General features: G+C 31.6%; 1 protein-coding gene across 38 annotated transcripts in view; it reads right to left on the bottom strand.

The window, feature by feature from the left end:
- The window catches only part of LOC145241300 (neuron navigator 2-like), a 1,908,016-nt gene that overhangs the window by 10,492 nt on the left and 1,876,385 nt on the right, over positions 1-21,139 (bottom strand). For 14 of the 38 annotated variants that reach the window (XM_080104051.1, XM_080104057.1, XM_080104053.1 and 11 more), the window contains 4 exons: positions 20,864-21,060; positions 19,245-19,363; positions 13,797-13,820; positions 4,649-4,858 (listed from right to left, as the gene is read on the bottom strand). In XM_080104051.1, coding sequence (XP_079960177.1) covers positions 4,649-4,858; positions 13,797-13,820; positions 19,245-19,363; positions 20,864-21,060 — 550 coding nt within the window. Of the gene's footprint in view, positions 1-396; positions 492-4,644; positions 4,859-13,796; positions 13,821-19,244; positions 19,364-20,863; positions 21,061-21,139 lie in introns of all 38 variants that reach the window. The other 24 variants (XM_080104054.1, XM_080104061.1, XM_080104056.1 and 21 more) reach the window with 9 other exon arrangements.

The raw sequence follows: 21,139 nt of genomic DNA, 5'->3' as shown, positions 1-21,139 counted from the left end.
CTGGATCATGACATTAGCGATGGAGATGAGAATCACAATTTATTTGACGATGGAGACGTGGATCAAAGTTTTGTAGCACTAGGAGATGGATGGTTTTAGTTGATAAAAATAATGCAACAAAATGATGTGGAACAACACTGAGATGATAAGCACTGAATAATTATTCATAAACTCATTGCACCGATTCATCAAAAAGCATGGAGAAGAAATATGAAACATGAATACTTGACAACATGAACTACAAAACCGATTTATGACATATTGACGAAATCTATGAGACACAAACGTTTCTGCATAATATTCTGGTTGCGGCAGTACTAGACTGCTTTATATGTTCTGCATGAAAGGGGATCGATGTCTGATGAAGGGGAGGGGAAGGGGGGAGGTAAAACTTACATGATTTCATGGATAGGGGGATGTCAGCAAATATTTATGTTCGACTTCAGACATTGGCTTGACCCTGTCTTCCAGCTTAAATATTGACTCGTGTCCTGAATTGGAGATATTAAAATAATTAGTTAGCTTATTAGTTAGAAACAAAGAAAAGCGGTTAGCATCATACAGCCTGCAAAGGTAGAAACAAATGATAGCTAAAATAATGAAAAATAGGCATACAAACCACTTAATGTCCCACCAGATTCAGTTGTGTTTTTCCCTTTTACAGTGGCTGATAGGTACTGTTTTACAATTCATCATTGTTCTAAGGGAGACAACTCTCTTTTACTAAGAGATTCGTTCATTTTTTTATCTCATAATTTAGGACACTTAATAATGCTGTCATTACAACAAGCTTACACAAGCTCCCCCCAACCTCCATGTAAACAGAACGTTTGTGAAATATTAAACGGTTCTTTTTCTCGGTTAATGTCGGCACATTATTAAGGAAAAACGGTTAATTAGACTGCAGAAGCACCTGTTAAAAACTATACAAGTTCTATAATTGAATATCCCCCTCCAAAAAAAGAATGAAAAACATAAAAGTATGTTTTTGTAAACCGCTCGAGTAAACTTACTGACAGCATTATTAGCATCCTGAATTATGAGATAAAAAAAATGAACGAATCTCTTAGTAAAAGAGAGTTGTCTCCCTCAGAACAATGACAAATTGTAAAACAGTGCCGGCTGATGTTATCAGATGAGTGTACATAAGCTGAGGCAGTGTCTAAACTAAAGTTTAAAATATGCTGCAGTGTTAATACGAGGGACATTCCAAAAGTTATGCTTCCTATTTTTTATTCTGCCAGAATGGATCAGAGGAGATTGCAAATTGCATTGTTATAATGACTGAACTTATGCATTCATGACCTGAAAGTTTTATCTCTGTTGCAGATATTGAGACTCTAAGAAAGCAACTCCGTCATAGATATATATCAGAAGCAGAGATGCATCATTGAATTTCTCCACGCAAAAAAAAAAAAATTGAACCAATCAACATTCATCAGCATCTGTTGAACGTTTATGAAGCCAATGCAGTTGATGTTAGTACAGTTAGGAGATGAGTTCATTGATTTCAGAGTGGCAAAGCGCATTCTGGACTTTTTATAACCGAAGCATAAAAAAGAGGCTGGCAAAAGTGTATTGAGAATGCTCATTTTAATGGTACTACTCCTGCCTTTGTAGTTCTTCAATGTTTTAGTTTTAAAGTTAAAAAATAGGAGTCCTTTTGGAAAAAACCCTCATATATGAATTTGATTACATTCAAGAAGTCCATATGTTATATAGTCCTTGATTGGAGGGATGTATGCGTATCGTCGGTCTCAGGATTGACAATGTGATCTAAATAGTTTTCTATAGAATCACGGAATTTCTTTGATTACGAATTGCTTATGAGTAGATCATCTACACAGAGGTCTAGATGCTCATATCTCGGAGAACCTGAAATTCATACTTGCATCTTCATTAAAACTTTGACTGCAAACTGATTAACTGCAACTCTTTCTATGTCACATGATTTAACTAACCAATCCATTATCTACTCTCATGTCTGTTGGCTTGTGGATCATGGCTACCATATCTAAGTAACCTTTTGGCCAATCATTTCCATGAAAAAGTAAATTACTACACTAATAGATAACATATATCTGTCTATTAAAATTCAAGTCATATTGACAGCATCTTTCAATATAGCATAATTTCTGCCCAACTCAACTCTGATTGAGTGATCTTTGTGTCTATTTTATATAATTATGATAATTCAAGATACTGTTCTGATCTTCTTGTTCTGTCAGCCATGACCGAGTTTTTTTTTTATTATATTTCTAGTTACCATCACCATTATATTTTTATTTCACTTGTAGTAACAATTGGACGATCAATTTTAAGAATATCACTTAGAACTGATAATTACTTAGCGTGTTTCTTGTTTGTTCAATGTTATACCTAAAACTTCTAGGCATCTTTTGCTTTTACAAGCAAAGCATTATGGCCGGTGTTAGGTTATTAATCAAAAGAATTGAATAATTTAGTAATGATTAAATTTGAAATTTATTTAACTAAAGAGATTTTTTTTTTTACTTGTATGAATAATGTAACAAAAACAATTTTTTTTATGTATATGTTATAATTTCTGCTTTCATTTAATATTTAATAAATAATTTACTAATAAAAAAAGAATAAGGTTACTACCCAAATATAAAAAATGATTGAAAATGATTGTGGATTTAGTATTTATTCAAAAGCATTTTTGAAAAAGAATCTATTGAAATTTTTTAAAATCTATTTAATGCACAGTTTAAAATAAAATAATTTTTACAAACGAAAATGAAACTTATTGTTTTCTTCAAATTGAACTAAATCTTCATTATTCCAATGAGTTATGAATATGATTGAATTTAGAGAATGCAGAATTACATGAATTACATACTTGCCGTACCAGTATGACTTACAAAAATAAAATTTTCATGCAAACTTTGCTGATATAAAAATATTAAAAAAAAACAAAAATCAAATAATAAAAATATCACTGAACAAAAATTTCATAATCTTTATGCAGATTAAATATTGAAAACACTGACGTCACGAAACAGTTGTAAATAAAAATGATTCAAATGAAGATAGAGATGCAGAAATAGAAATTATCCGTAAACATATTTTAATTGATTATAATTTTGACATGGCATCATTCTGTCCCAGTTTCTATCTGCATTGAGTGACAATTGATGGGATGAGATAAAAAAAAAAAAAGCAATAACCACTTTGAACTTGAAATTTTACTTAGAGAATTTAACTGTAATATTTTTATTTGATATTTTTTTTCATTAGCTTTCGAATTAAGATAGGAAAAATTTCAGGGGTAAGAAGTGTGTTGATAAAATCATACAATATGGTTTCTACTAAATAATATAATAAAAAAATCAAATTTATAATTCTTGCAGAATCTTTGAATAAATTGTTTAATGAATATTGTTTTCAAAAATAAATAACAAAATGAAAAAATTTTTTTTTACTAAAAAGTATGTTTCAGATATTTTAAAGAATTTTTTAGCATTTTATTATTATTATTATTAATAATAATAATAATAATTTCATAAACTGTTGATAAAAGTGGTAGACTTAGAATTCTTGAGTTTATATTGTTTTGTGTGAAATAAGACTATCATCCACAGCAAAGTTACACAAAATTTACTACAAAATAAAAAAAAAAGCATTTTCATCCATAATGGCATTGCCAAACCAAAAGAAAAACAGCCAAAAACAAGCAAGAAAAGTGAAATTCGGAAGGTGATACTGATATCATTAAATGAGACATCAAGATTAACTTAAAAAAACAAACAAAACAACTTGTTTTTTTTTTAAATTTTCAGTTTCCTATGAATGTTTGTTTTAAAACTATTTAATAAATTCGGATCGTTTTTAGTAAAGTGTATTTCTGATTTTCAACATCAGACGAATAATGTGAGAAATTAAGTTATATTGAACATTACAAAAAAATATAAATTTGATATCTTCAAAATTTTTGTAAAAAAATTCTTAAACTCTTTATTCAACACTATCAACTGAGCTCCAACCTCTGTTCCATCACTGCAGTGTTACATCCCAGTGCTTTTTTAACAAGTATTTTAATGGAATATGCACTGATGAACTAAAGGAAGTCACTGGCAGATGTTAATGATCTTTGGGAACAATTTGCATTTCTCTAATGTCAACTAAAGTTCTGATAAGAGTATATGTACTTTCACATTGTCTGAAGCAAAAACTAAAAGTAAGTCCTATGATGAAATTTTGAGATTTCTAGAAATCTGTTTTAAAAAAAAAACAAAAAAAAAAAAACAGCATGATTTTGTAATATTTTTTAATGTTTCATCTATTTTTTCTATTTTTTTTTTTGAAATTTTGTAACATTAAAAGCTTACATAAGAAAACATTAGTGCATACGAAGAGATAATGAAAATATTTTAAAGAAAAATCATTGTATATATGTTCTTGATAGCAAATTCATCAGATATCGTTATTTGATTCATGTAAAGTATTGCTTAATACACTAAAGATCAAAATTGAAATAGAGTTCAAAATGAGAATTTGAGCTCAACTCAAAAATCTTGTTGCTCATCAATCTTCAGTATCACCTTTTCTTACTTGATATTTGATCCAGTGTTGACTGGACAGAAGGAAGAAAAGGGGGAAAGGCAAAAAAGTAATAGGTACCAACCAAGGGGTCACCATCTAAGCCATCACTTGATGTATTATTCTCCCGTTTTGTTTGAGGAGAATCTGGGGGCACACCTTGAGAGTCATATCCTACATCTTCTGGACGTAGGCGTTGCAAAGATGGTGCATCATGATTGCCTGAATTGGCCCACGGATAACTTTCTATTACCCATTCCGATGGATCTTCCCAGGGTGCTCTCTTTCCATAGACCTGAAAAACGAAAAGTGTGTGTTAATAAAAGATTTTCAATTGAAACTTGTAATATGCAAACATACAAGGATAAAGAAACCAACAAAGAGGTCATTGTACCTGCAGTAAAATGAAGTTTTCAATATTTGCATGGTTTTTATTTACATTTGAAGTTGAATTTAACAAATAAGTAGGTGTTTTCTAATAGAAAAAAATTACTGGTTGTCCAAAATTCTCCATATAATAACAAAAACAAAAATACAGAAAAATCTTTATGATGTACATAGTCATGACTGAATGAAAAAATCATATTCTAAAAATCATGTAAATTGATTAAGTAGTTTTATTTGCATAAAGAAAATCATTTTAAACCATCTTAAGCAATAAATGGGAATTCATAGGCATTACAAGACCGATCTTCAAGATTAATCTCACAAGTTTGAATTATTGAGGCGTTATCCGTCTTGTTAGCTATTTAAGATGATGACGTGAAAGGATCCCTTTATACTTTACTCATAAAATTTAATTTTCTTATTTAAAAATAAAACTACTTGATCAATTTAACTGATTTTTGGAATATGACATTTCTGTTTTGTCATCATACAGATATTTTTTTACTTTTGCTTTTTAATATCGGTGGAATTATGGATAAATACCAAAATATCTTTTAATAATCTCTCTCTATATATATCTATAAAAGTGAACGTGTCTCTGTGTGTGTGTGTCTGTACATTTCCCTACACAATAACTCTGTCAATTTTAAGTCTACAGACTTGAAATTTAATATGCAGGGTACTGAGATTTGGGAAAATCTTTGTAATCCGTTTTTGGCCAGAAATTTGACTGTTAAGGGATCAAAGTTCAACGATTTTGACCCTTGAGAACTCTATCAAACTCCTTCACCAATTTTGGGTCTAAACACTTGAAATTTTAGATATAGGTTCCTTAGACATGGATCTAACTTAATAACTTGATTTGAGCCCCAAACAATAAATGTTAAGGGGGTCATAATAGGGGTTGCTTTTTTTTTTCTTTTTTGCTCAACATACACATCCAAACACCCGGGCAACGCCAGGCTGAAATGTTAGTTAAAAAAAATATCTGTTTTCTGGTGACATCAGTGGTTTGTCATGGTTAAGTTTAGTTTATCAAACTCAGATTTTTTTCCCCAATCAATTCAATAAAAACTACATGATCGATTGTTGCTTTGATTTTGACTGAGTATCTGTTGAAAAGTTCAGTTGGATCGACTAAAGATTTTTAAAGTTATTTTTATAAAATATGATTTGTCGGTCCTGTCACCGTAATATTGCATCCTTGTGCCTGTTTTACAAGTACTTTAATGGAATATGCTCTGAACTCAATACATTTATGCCCCTTGACGTACATATTCCTGACAAACCTGTTTAGCATCAAAATCACACCCCTTCATTGTTGAGCTCTCTAAATGCCAGAAAGCTTTCTACTCCTAATAGCTTCTTCCCTCGAACAGCTAGACTTTGGAATTCTCTTCCTGCTACCTGCTTCCCTGACTGTACTGATATGCAGAAGTTTAAATGTAACGTAAATCAACATCTTGTTAATCTTTTCTAGGCGTGGTCTCGAATAGTAGCTCCTTACGGTCAAGTGGTGATATGCCATGTTTGAGGTGAAGGTGAATATAAAAAAAATATATGCTTTGACAAAACATTTCCGTCAGTCCGTGATGCTTAAGTTTGGCAAAGCATATACATTACTAATCATGTGCATTGAAATGATACGTCTTAATAATACTTGTTCTTGTTATGTGCCCCCCCTCCCACCTGTTTGAATCTGGATAGATTTCAAAATCTTTTTCAAGAAACACCCGACTAGCTGAAACCACCGTCAATAATTTTCCCCACTCCTTATCTGTGCCTAAATCAAAACGTAGATTCCATGAACAAAGCTTCTTTCTTAGAACTGCACGCCTGTGGAATGCTGTTCCGCTTGCCTGTTTCCCTCCCGACTTCAACCTGGATGTCTTCAAGTCCAACACAAACAAATTCCTGATAAACCGCCCCCCCCCCCTAAGTAATGACACTTTACCAATTCTCCAACACTATTACTACACTATCCCTTTGATTACTGTACACACAATAACCGTTATCCCCGAGTGGCCATTGGGCCTTGATATGTGATGAACTCCATGTAAAAAAAAAAATAATAAAAATCTAAAGAAATTTATTCACTTGTTTTGCAATCACAATTGAACACAACACAAAAGTAAAAATGGTTAAATTCATAAACGATAAAATATATATTTTTCTTAATCATTTCAAAAATTACACCACTATTTCATGAGTCATTGTTTTTTTGTTGTTGTTTTTTTTTTGTGTGTGTTTTTCAGAATAAAATTATTTACATATTTCAAACTATTTTCCTCATTTTGGTGACCTTTTTTTCACATGCCTTTCATCATACTCTGTTAAATGGTTCTCTCTGCATTCCATCTCTCTTAGATATCAATCATTTTAACCGTTGGTACTTACACACAATACAGACCTTGTTACTGTGGATATATTCCAGGTAGGTTATGTAAACTGCCAGATGGTGCTGAACAAAAACTTTTAAAAAAATCTTTTGTGCCAATTTTTAAGGTGCTTAATGAAACCCTTGTGTGTTTTTTATTCAAACAAAAACGATAGCTAATATTTAAAACACTATGGTAATTACAATAATAAAAAAAAATAGATGACATTTGTGCAGTTTACAGACTGTAATGAAATAATATCATTCAGAAAGCCATACCTAACATGATGAGAGGGGTTATAACTATTCTGTATTTTCACTTAATAATTTAATAATAAAAAAAAAAAAAGATAAAAAATTTTAATCAACAAAAGATACCGTTTGCCAATTGTCAGCTGCAATTGTTTTTGTTTTTCATTATAATTATATAAGTTCTTATCGAGAAAAATAAATGGCAAAAAACAAAAACTGTTAAGTGCACACTAATACTAGCTGTGTTGTCTCGTTCACTTACACATACTTACCAAGTGTGCATTTAGATTTTGTGATTTTGCATGCACAGTTGAAGTATGTTGATAATAAATGGAAATGTTGGATAGAAAAGTAGTGATAAGTTAAAAATGAAGGTACATGAGTAGAGTGATCTTTTAAACTAACACATTTCAGGTGAAAACAGTATTACATACTTAATAGTCATGTCGAAATTAGTGTAAATTAAAAAAATTACGAAAAATAATTCAAAGAATCGAATTCATCAAATTATCGAGAGTTATTGCATGTTTTAATGCGGAAAGGTTGTGCAACCAATCCAATATGACAAACTGACTTATCTCCCTTGACTTAAATTAAGGGTTTTTACCATTTTTAAACACGCAATCTCACAATGTAATTGTGAAGGATTTAAATGCATCTAGCACATCTTTTACTAGATCAGCTTTCATAATTTTTTATAATTTGTACTAAATTCAACATGACACATAAGTGCGTAATAATGTTTTCACCTGAAATGCGTTGGTTTAAAAGATCACCAATCTATGCAAGCACTGAAATTAAGAATCTCTAAATGTTGACAAAGTGAATAAAATTGCTGAATAATGCAAAAAAAAAAAAAAAAAATCATTAGTCATTGTGAATTTTATTTTTATTTTTTTCAAGGCTTGAATTTAAAGTGATACTAAACATGGCTAAGTGCTTGGATTAATCAATTCATGCAGATCCCCCACCCCACTCCTAAGAACCATTGTTTATTCATTTGGCAAATTCTCAATAAATTGCCATACAAATTGATGCTTACCAAATTTACAATTCTAACTTTTTACTGAGGCAATTTTATATATTATTTTTGAATTCTAAAATCTTTGATTTTTGTTTCATAAAAATAAAGTATCTAGTATAGATTCAAGTTTGTAAAAACAGTACCTTAATTTTCTTAGAAATTTAAATGCAATTTTCCTAAAAAAATCAAATATTCTTAACCTCATAAGCACAATTGTATGAGGAAATAATAATTAAATTCAGGAAACATTGAAAAAAAATAACTATACCTTATGATTATGAAGAATATATTTATAAAAGATTTTTTTCACCAAATTGTGAACATTTTTCATCCTATTATTTGGAGTTAATAATTGTAAAAGAATATCATGTATAAAGACAACACAACACACACAAAAAAAAAAAATGCTGAATTATTTTCTTTAAATACAAATCTGTAAATTATTAAAACAACATCATTCATGCACCGAATATGAAAATAATCGATATAAAAGTTGAAGGAAAAAAAACAAAATAACATGCATATAAATTATACAAATGAAACCTGGAAATTCATAGGAGAAAATATATTTTTTAAATACTAAAATTATTTTGATATTAATTTTGATATTAATTTTGATCCGCAACTTTTAGAATTGATAAATCATTCAAATAATGATTTTCATACAATATGACTTATAGTTTACAGTTCGACTCATTTTGATAGCAATTTATTTGTGGACATATTATTTGGATTCTTCAGACTATTATTCTCATCTTTAGTGTTATTTTCATATTTCGGTCGATGTAACCTCCAATCTTCTTCAGGTACATCTTGTTGATATATGCAAGGATCCATGGCATAGTGGATAAAATACTTGATAAAATTCTGTTGAAAAAGTTACTTTTTCTAGATATTGATGGTTTTACCCTCAGTGCAGCTAACACTCAAAAATATAATTATGAATTACTTGAGATTCTATCCAGTCATGACTGACGGAACGAGAGTATGCTACTCCCATCGACTAAAAGGGTTCCGTTCGAAATTCCGAGTTCAACAGAAAGATTTCAGAGTTTGACAAGAAAAACTTGGAGTCTATATTCGAAACACCTTCCTCTTGACTAGAGAATCAAAACTAGAATCAGACAACTAGGCTTTTATGTGTTTTAGACTTAACCTGTAACATAGTGTTAGTTATTTATATTTTCTCTACCGCTCTCCCTCAACTCAGGACTGTACCCTAATCAACCAAGTCTCTGATAGCAGAGATACAGCACTCTGTCTTGATACTAGCACACAAGTACATATATTTGGTGACTTTAATGTCTACCACAGTAATTGGATTGGTTTCTCTACTTTCACAGATGCAGATTATTGCATAACGCACATCTTCTCTATATCTTATTCCACAGTTTAGTTTCCAACCTGTTTCCCAGATCAGCAAGATCAACAAGCCTCACTTCTAGATCTATTTCTGAACACAGTTCCTGATGATTGTGTAACGAATGCTCATAGCCCACTCAGGAATGCTGATCATGCTGTGATAATGGTAGAAATCACCTTAAACTCTCGACCCAAAGCTGAAGAGCCATTGCTCAAAGACAAAGTACTATAAGAAGGCTGACTAGGAAGCCATCAGTGATCTCATCAGAAATGCCCCATAGGGAAATATATTTTCTCTTTCTGCTCAACAGTGCACAAATGAGATCACTGAATGGTTTAAAGCAGCAATTGAAGCACGTTTTCACACAGAAGTCCTATAGCAAACTCCATTCTCCCCAATGGTTTATTTCTACTTGCACAGCTGTCATTGCTCAAAGGCAACATGCATACCGCAGATTGAACTGACATAAGTCCAGCACAAACAGACAAAAGTTTATAGAAGCTAAAAGTAATTGTAAGAAAAAAGTAACGACAGTTAAGAGAAAATAAACCGAAACCACAAGAAAACACATCAAAGCACAGAAATTAGGAATGCGTGATTTCTGGAAAATCTACAACAGTGTAGTAAATAATGGACAATCAACAATTCTCCCACTATCCAACAATCATGAGGTTGTTTGCATGGCAACCGAGAAGGCTAACATGCTTGCCAGTCAGTTTGCCCCAAACTCCATATTGGACCCAGCAAACCACTTTCCTCTTTGACTTTCCTTTGCAAACAGATGCCACACTAGATGATCTGAAAATCCCCCCCTGTGCATCACAAGTGCATGATGTCATACAAAACCTAGACACCTCAAAAGCATGTAGACCCGATCTCATCCCAGCTGTACTATTAAAAAAAAATGCTCCGTTGAGGTTGCTCCAGTCCTCTTCAAACTTTTCAACAAATGCCTTAACAAATCTTTCTTTCCTGACTGCTGGAAAACTGCTTCAATGGTACCAGTTTACAAGAATTCTGGTGAAAGAACTGACCCATTAAATTATTGCCCCATTAGCCTCCTCCCTCTTTTCGCCAAAATATTTGAGTCCATAATTATTCAAGCTCTAGTTCACCACCTTACAGTTGCTGAACTTCTGTCAGACCACCAATATGGATTTAGGCAAGCCCGTTCTACTGCAGATATCCCAACTGTAATCTCTGAACATATATACCATACATTGGACAAAGCAGGGGAAGGTAGGGCAGTAGCCCTAGATATATTTGACAGGGTATGGCATGATGGTCTTCTCATGAAAATCAGATCATATGGTATCACTGGACAAATACTCAATATAATTAAATCCTTCTTACATAAGAATTCATAAATGACCTCCCTGTTAAAATTGTCTCTATGGGTATATTTGCAGATGACACCATGTTCTATGTTAGGCATGAGGGGAAAACCAATGAACATATATCTAAGGCAATGGCAGACACCCTAGAGGAAGACCTCCAGTCTGTAGTAGAATAGGGACAAAAATGGATGGTAACATTCAATGCTACCAAGACTAAGCTTTTTTTCCTTTTTCCTTTAATAATTACAAGAAACCTTCTCAACCACCAATCCTTCTTACATAAGAGAAGAATCCAGGTTATCCTCGATGGTTGTACATCAAAACAATATGACATAAATGCAGGTGTACCTCAGGGGTTGATCCTTGGACCTTTACTATTCCTGATATTCATAAATGATCTCCCTGATAAAATTGTCTCTGAGATGGGTATATTTGCTAATGACAACACACTCTATAACAGGCATGAGGAGAAAATAAATGAACACATATCTAAGGCAATGGCGGAAACCCTAGAGGAAGATCTTCAGTCTTTAGTGGAATAGGGACAAAAATGGATGGTAACATTCAATGCTGCCAAGACTAAGCTTTTTTTCCTTTTTCCTTTAATAATTACAAGAAACCTTCTCAACCACCAATAGCTATGGCTTAACGTTCACAGGGAACATGAGTTGGAACAGATACGTCGAGGGTATTGCTGCAGCTGCTGCGAGGAATCTGAAGTGGAATGGGGTTAAAAATGGATGGTAACATTCAATGCTGCCAAGATTAAGTTTGTTTCCTTTAATAATTAGAAGAAACCTTCTCAACCACCAATAGCTATGACTAATGATACATTACCTGAAAATACATCTTTTAAACTCCTTGGCTTAACGTTCACAGAGAACATGAGTTGGAACAGATACATTGAGGGTATTGCCAAGGCTGCTGCGAAGAAGGTGGGCTCTCTCTACCATGCCATGAACTTACTTATGCCTGAAAGTATCCTGTATCTCTACAAGGCCACCATTCGCCCATGTATGGAGTATTGTTGTTGCATTTGGGCGGGTGCATCTGCTACTAGTCTCTCACTCCTGGACAGGGTTCAAAAGAGAATCGCCAACCTAATTGGTCCCGCACTGTCAGCTAAGCTTTAGCCACTATCCCATCGACAAAATGTTGCATCCCTCTGCATATTTTACGAGTATTTTAAGCCCTTGTACCCCCTCAATGTAAATACCCCTGACAAACCCGACAAGTAGCAAAATTCCACCCCATACACAGTAGAGAGAGCCAGACGCCTTCTATTCTAATAGTTTTTTGTTCAGAACTGCTAGACTTTGGAATTCACTTCTGGATTCCTGTTTCCCCGAGTGTACTGACATGCAGAAGTTCAAGTGTAATGTAAACAGTTATCTGGCTGCTAAACTCCTGACCTAGTATCTCTGCAATTATGTCCCAGATAGTAGCCTCCTACATCAAAGTGGCACTGTGCCTTGTTTTGGGGGTAAAAATTAAATAAAAAAAAAAATAAATAAAAAAAAATACACATGAAGAATTCAGAGGTTACATCAACGAAAACATTGTGAAAATAACACACAAGATGAGAATAATAGTCCGAAGAATTCAAATAATATGAATAATCAATCTTCATGTCAAAAACAAATCACAAACGCATTATTTATGTACGTTCAGTAGTTTTATCTTGATCCACATGTGGATTACATAGCCATTGCTGGAAGATGATTTAAGGTTGACCAAAAAATGCAGACACACTGAAGATTCATGATGCCAACTTACTAATTGTCTTATAAATTAATGTGACTGGGTGATTAGCTGCAAAATAGACCCTAGGTACCTCTCATTAAGAGTGACTTTCTAGGTTGCTCATAATAACAGAGACCCCTAAAGGGCCTGTCTTTATTCACCACTAACGTTAAAGTTTAATTATTTCGAAGATGTTGCCTCTCATTTAGGTGATCTAGTACCATTAATTAAAGCCTTTATTTTTCTCCCCATTCTTTTAAAATATTGAAACAAAAAATTGTTTACATTTAAATAAATGTTTGGGTATGATCATGTTCATAGGGCCATGAAAAATCAATTATTAAAAAAAAAATAACTTTTTAATAGATTTATAGAAAAATTTGATTATATATATATATATATATATATATATATATATATATATATATATATATATATATATGTGTGTGTGCCATGATTATATGCTTATTAACAAAGTTGCAATTATACAAGAATGTTCAAAATGTATTATAAAAAAATAAGAATTGCAATAGATCCCATAGATGATTTTTGAAAGAATAATATTAAAGAGTTCTGAAAGGTTGTTGATTGAAAGTGGTGACCAGAGTAGTCTCCCCCTTGTGCGCCAGAAATCCTAATGCCGTCGCAATGAGAAAAAAGGTCATAACAACTACAATGATACTACACAGAAGGATGAATGATGAAGATGCATGCTGGAGAGGGATAGGGGACGACAGATGACATACTTACCTCATTGTCATTCAGTTTACGTGACTGGGAGAAAAACAGGAGGTGGTTGGAAGCAATAATTCAAAATCAATGGATACACAACATTTTGCACACAACTAAGCCTATATAAATGGTGCAGTCAAATGAATTGACAGGTTAGAGTTCTCGTACTCTTAAAAGCAGATGAAACAAAAAGAAGCAACGGATTTTTTTTTTTTTTTGTGGCTTATCTATGATACATCAAAAGCTGACCACGCCATAAAATAATTTATAGTAAAAATAGAATCTATTATTTAGTGATATTAAGAATTGCGTAAGAGACCTTGTCAATCTCCATTTTTATACTATTTGTTTATACCAGTGATTCCCAACCTTTTTTATGTGGCGCCACACTATTAATTTTTAAAAAAATTTCACAACACACCTATCTTAATAAATATTTTCTACTCAATTACAATAAAATAATTAAAAATAATGAAGATTATGTAATGAGATTTTTGTATTCACATAAATCAACATAAATTCAATATCTGGTATAGAATAATAATAGTGAATGTCAAGTGGGGTAGTTTTATGGGGTAGTTACTGCTACAATATGTGAGTGAATGTGAGAGAGACGCTCTTAACTCTTTCTTCTTCAAGTCTGTCACGTTTATATTTTTAATGTTGTTTTGGGTGAGTTATAAAGTTGAAAATTGCAGATTTCGATGTCTTTTTTTATTTCGAGTTGGATACTCTTTCATAAAGAAAAAACCAAAAGGCATCCAATGACAGTTGCACCTACTTCAATTTGAGACCATGATAACTGGAAAAACTTGTTAATTATTTCTCTTCATAAAACTCAAAATTGCAAATCTGATAAATCCAGTCATATCATCATGATTAAGAAATTTATTAAACAAAATAAAAGTAAATGGCCTTCAGCTATTATCTCTTCGCAGCACACCTGCAATCATTCCGCTGCACATTAGTGTGCCATGGCATAGTGGTTGGGAACCACTGCCCTAACTCAATCAACAGTTTCATAGCCAGCTGTTAACAGTGTTAGCATCTTAACAAACAATGTTAAATTGCTCTAAATTTTGTTTCATTTTATCCTTCAGTTTCATGAACTCATTTTTAATGTCGAAACTTTATTGGAAACGATGTATTGAATACAAGATTGATGTCTGATAAATCTGCTAATGGATTACAAATCCAATCAAACTTCTCAATGCTGATTGAAGGAAAATATTCTTCAATTTTATTTTCTAAACATGTCAAATGCTCACTAACATGCAAAACATTTAGATTCCTGAAATTCGGTGATTGTGAATGGAGCGGTGTCATGATGATTAAGAAATTAAGTGTCTTTATTAAACAAAATGAAATTGAATGGCTCCTAACTATTGTCGCTTCATGGCACATGAGTAATTATTTCCTGTCACATTAGTGGGAACCACTGGTTTAACAGAGCATCATTTTTTGATTTTAAACATTTTAATTTGTCAAGATCAGCACAAAATTTGCCGACCTCAACATGGTGTGATTTTAGTCTTTTATTTTAATACTGACCATGAATCCTGATATGCAATAAATGGCTCATCATCGTATCTATTCAAATTGACCCAAAATTTGTGTGCATTGACAAAAATAATATTTGATCTAAATCATATCAAAAGACAAATTTTTAAGTGTTTTTTTTTTATGTCTTAAAACAAAAGTCAAAATTTAAAAAAAAGAAAAAAAAATTTATTTTTTTTTATAATTGTGACATTTGTTTAGTTTAATAACTTTAGTACTAAAAATTAACGAACACTTATCTTTGTCATTGTTTAGATCAAGTACTTTTTATTACCTGTACCAAGTCCTTAAATTATTTTCTAATTATTAAATAAAGTCAAATTAGTTTTACAATAATGTGGTGGGTTTCATTTAAAATTAGATTGTCCAGTAATGGAACTATCACCTGAAGATGTTTTAAATATATTTACAGAAAATATGCAAATGAGGTAGTTGTGTTAATATATATTCTATAATTTTAAAACTATTTATCATATGACTATATTTTTAACTTTTAGATAAAAATAAGGTGCTTGTACAGATTAGAGATGTCTTAAATGAATGCATTCTGGTGAAAACATTACTAATGTGTCATGTTGAAATTAACATGAATTGCAAAAAATGATCCAATAGAAGATGTGTTAGATGTATTTGTTAACAAAAAGAATTATCCACTGTTATGTTCTTATATTTTGTGTTTAAAAATGATGGAATTACAATTATTTAGTCAAAATGATCGCTTGCAGTTACGTCCCCTGGATCTTGCAAACTTATCGATATTAAAACCTACGATAAAACTCTATAAATCGATAAACTTGACAAATTTTATTTTTACTTGTAATTATTTTTCTACTGTATCAGTTTTTATCATTTTTTGGAATTTATACAAATTTCGGCATGACACTTAAGTAGGTAATAATGTTTTCATCTGAAATGTGTTGGCTAGAAACACCACTAATCTGCATAAGCACCAGAAATAATTACACCAATTTTTTTATAATAGAAGTCATTACACTAAATTAAATAATAGTAGTCATTATATTTACATAAAAAAAAATGAATGAAATATAATATCCAAGAAAAAAAAATGTCTTAAAAAATAGTTTTATACAAAGAAATAGTAATGTCATATATGTTAGTAGTAAACATAATATCAGTTTAGCAATGTAAATATGGAGAATCAGCTTTTTTTTTTTAATTGTATAAGATATTTTAAATCAAAAGAATCATTTTTTTTTATTCTTTTTCATCAAATCCTACAGCAGACGAAATTTTTCATAGAATCAAACAATTTTAGATTTGATTTGTTCAGAGAAATAACTTGAAAGATAATTCTTAAGGAAAAACCGCAACAAAATGTTCATATAATCTCAAGTATGCGCAAAATATTCTGCTTGAATAAATATTAGCACATTCGTGGTTAAATACTTTCAAGAATTTGTTTTTTGGTTTTTCACAAGACCAGTTTAAAGTTTTTCATACAAAGAACCCCCAAAACACTGAAATGAAAAGAAAATCAGGTATTCTTAATGATTTTAAAACCACCATTTTTTTTCTGTGCATATTTTAGATTACTCAATGACAACTTTGGTCTGGACCAGCATTTCTTGGAAAACCGAGATTGTGTATGGGTCTTTCACAAAAATATTTTTAAAATGATTAAGATTTCCTGGTTTTCATTTCGACACAATGTTTTGGTGATTATTTCTATGAAATATGACTATAAACAAATTGGAATTCATTTTTGTGTAGCTAACGAGCTAGAACTCTTCAATGTCACTTAAGTGATTTTTTTTTTTTTTTTTTTTTTTTTTTTTTTTTAGAGTAGGGAAAGTGATTCAAATTATTCTGATATAATTTCTTTGAAGTTGTCAGTAAAAATAGCTGTTCAGAAATATTTTGGGGTTTTTTAATTGCAATCTCATTTTTGGTACTTTTAAAAATCCCATTTAAAAATTGTAATCTGTTTCTTTTCCAAATAGCAATAGTAAACTAGTAAATGCTGACCTAAAGCAAAACACTTTCATATTTCTTTAAATTATATGAATATTTTGGGGGGGTTTCCCCGCTAATTACTCTGAATTTTTAAAAATTGGCAAGTGAAAATAACAAGTATAACTTCATTATTTTTAATTAAAAAAAATATGATAATATGTATTAAGCTTTAAGACATTACTGCAGTTTCATAGTATCAATGATCATAAGTGCATCCAACTAGAAGAAAAAAAAAGCAAAACCAGAAGCATAAACAGTATTTATACATGTGACCATCTTTCATCCATTTTTTATTCATATATATTAGTGAAAGTATTTAATATTGCCGGTTTTTATTTTTTTTTTCTCATAGCTCCTAATAAATAATATCACCAGTGAAGTGGAAATATACATAGACTATACAATAAAAACAAAACACAAAACTACACAAGTAAACACTTGCACACAGAAATATGAATAAAAACGTGCTAAGAGTATAAATACAGTTTATGTTTCAGATTTTGTTTTTCACTTGATTCATATTCTAGATACTTTTAGTGGTCAGTGATAGTGGGAAACTGCAGTTTTATTTTACTGAATATATCAAAAGTGTTGTAATCTGTAATAATTTGGTTACAATTGTGTGTTGATGGTGACGAAGGTGTGTACACAGGACAAAGACATCCACACGCGCGCACGTGGGTGGTGATGAAGGTTTAGGTTTGAATGGTGACTGCAGAAAGATGGGTAGGAAGGTTGAAACTAAGACAAAGGTGACAAGATATAACTTTTTAAAAAAATTAAGAAAACTTTTCTATCCTCGCCCCGGGATTTTAAAAATAATTTCAGCTGGATATTTTTTTGGACTCTTGATAGCATTTAGTGGTTCCAAACCATAAATCAACATTATTTTCTTTCTTTTTTTTTTTTTCTGATGAATATGTTTGGAATATATGTTTGATACATGAGTTATGAAATGTATATTCTAACATAGTTTCAAGAATTATTAATTTTGCTGTTTTGTTCAATTTCACTTTCGTTAGTTTGTGATGAATATTAGTTAAATGATTTTCAATAGAGACGACTTACTAATATGAATGCAGTTTTATTAACTATTATCTATATCAATCTGGCATTATCCTCAAGTATGTACTTTTTTATTATTTAATGTAAAAACACTTGGTAAAAGTACAATTCATTTACAGCTAAAAAAAATTATTAAATGTCGACATTAAGATTAAGAAATAAAATTAAGCCCCCCCCCCCCTAAGGTACTATCATTCATCATTTCTCTGGAGTTATTGTTTTTCTCTCTAGTATATTTTTAAAAAATTTATTTCACATAAGCTTTTTAAAATTGCTGATGATTTAAGAATATTAAGATAGGAGTGATATTAAGGCGACACTGGTAAGCCTGGTTGATATAATACCATTAGTTTTTGTTTATATGTCTCCATCATGAGTTTTACTCTTCACAAAAAGCAGTAAAAATAAAATATTTATTATTCAACCATTTTTATATTGTCGTGTACATGTAAGAAAATAATAAATGATATATTTTAATTTGTGTCTTATGCTGAAAGCGGATTGACTTAAAAATAAACTGGTTAAAAACATTTACTTGAATGCACACACACAAATCAAATCACTTTTCATTTAAAATTACTCATAGAAAATAAATTTGATTATCTAAAATTATTTTCAGCCCAAGAAAACCATTTGAAAAACTTTTATCTGAATTCTAGACAAAAGAAAATGTAAGGATTTTTTTTTTCAGTTTAGTTCATGCAGCATTTCACACATATTGGAAATAAAATGTCTATTTATTTTATTAAAAAAATTTTTTTTTATTGTTGTTTTTATTCTTTTATAGGATAACGTTGAATTATCAAACAACCTTGTTCAGTGTTGTTGTTTTCACATTAAATAATATTCAGCAAAATGTCTACTTACTTGTAGTCCTTCTTTGACAGCATCCAGAAGGTAAGGAACAATGGAATAATTCCAAAGATCCGTGAACCAGACTTGAGAACCAGAAATGTCCATAGGACAACATAAGAAAAGTCTGGGACCTGAAAGGAATAAAAACATTGAAAATTATTTTCAAATGTCACAGTGAAAAAGGCAAAATTATGTGCTATGTATGTTACCTGTCAGAAAACTTATAGAGTATTTTTTCCAAATAATAAAAAAAAATACGTCTTTTCTTTATTTTTATTAAGACTTGACTTTGACGACATTCATTCAGAATGGATTGAACCAGTTCTTCCTATAGAACACGCAGACAATGTACAATGGTCTGCAGGGGTCAAGATAGTGATAGGCAGCTAGTCCTGGGACCAGTGGTGAACCGTATGTCTGTGGACAGGAGGTAGTTTCGGCTTTAATGGTGTGTAACCATGTCTTCAGCTGGCCTCCCAGGCATCTTCACCAATCTTGGAATAGTTTTAGAGCTATTGCTTCATGAATGAACATTCCTGTGTTGCAGCATGGCTGAACCAACCAAGTTTCATCTTTTAAAAGTGCTTGGTTAACCTTCATTAAAGATAAGTAATGACAGATTTATTGTATTTTTTTGTGCTTTATAGTTCTAGGGATGACTGTAAACTATACTTGGTGATTAGTTAGGGATTGAATAGAGTGAAGTTATCCCTTAATTAATATTATTATTAGGTCCATTCTGCCCCACAATGGTAGTACCTATCATATTCCTAATATGGGTTAAATAGAATATTTTCTGGGTATGGCATGAAATTGCAGTGGTATACTCATACATTTACACCATGAATAACTATTTAAAGCAAACGCCACGAATTAATGTTTAAAAACTTGAAGTTCAAAAGCTTTTACTGGTGAGGCATCATATTTTGACAAGCTTCTAGGACTGACCTTTACTCCTGATCTAAAATGGAACACGGACATCAAATCCGTTGCTAAGGTTGCTGGAAAAATGGTGGGATCATTCTACTGTTTCAGTAGATATCTCATTGCCGATGCAATTCTCTACCTATATAAGAGCCAAGTACGTTCAAGGATGGAGTACTGTTTCCACATCTGGGAAAAAGCTGCTAGAAAAACCTTATGCTGCCTTGACAGAGTTCAAAATAGACTTTGTAGCCTAGTGGGGGGGGATGTACTATTCTCTTTCCTGCAGCCTCTTTCCCACAGAAGAGATGTTTACATGGCAACTTCTCGTCTGAGCTCCAATCTATGGTTCCATTCATCTAGCTGAAATCACTATCAACAATTTCCCCCATTCTTTATCTACGCCTAAATCAAAATGTAGATTCCATGAACAAAGTTTCTTTCTTAGAACTGCATGCCTGTGGAACTCTCTTCCATTTGCCTGTTTTCCAGCTGACTACAATATGGTTGTCTTCAACTCTAATGTGAACAAGTTCTTGATGAGCCGTCCCCTTAAGTCACCAATTTTCTACTACTAACGATTACTACGATATTGCCCCATTGACTATTGTATACTCATTAACCCTTATCCTTGAGTGGCCTCCAGGCCTTGATAATTGGTGACTCCTTCGTCAAAAAAAAAAAAAAAATATTTCATGTTTACTTACCAATAGTAACATCTGATGAACTGTGTGTCTCCAAGAATTTATTAAGGTGTTGCCACACTTTCGGGATCCAATCGATAATTTTGTTGAGGTCGTTGTTCCTGGTACCCATGTGCACCTCTGCCTCAACCAGTTTGCGCCGTAAATATCGACCGAGAAATCCCTTAACTGGTTCCATGTGATTTGCACACAGAACCCACCTGATAATTTAAGAAAGAATGCATGAGTAATCACAAATGGAAAAGGATCATGAGTTCAAGAAGATAATAATTTAAAAAG

This window comes from Euprymna scolopes, chromosome 20 (genome assembly GCF_053919585.1).
Source record: "Euprymna scolopes isolate OS-2025 chromosome 20, ASM5391958v1, whole genome shotgun sequence".
NCBI classification, from domain to species: domain Eukaryota; kingdom Metazoa; phylum Mollusca; class Cephalopoda; order Sepiida; family Sepiolidae; genus Euprymna; species Euprymna scolopes.
The sequence above is the reverse complement of the archived record's forward strand: the minus strand, read 5'-3'. Positions and strand labels throughout refer to the sequence as shown.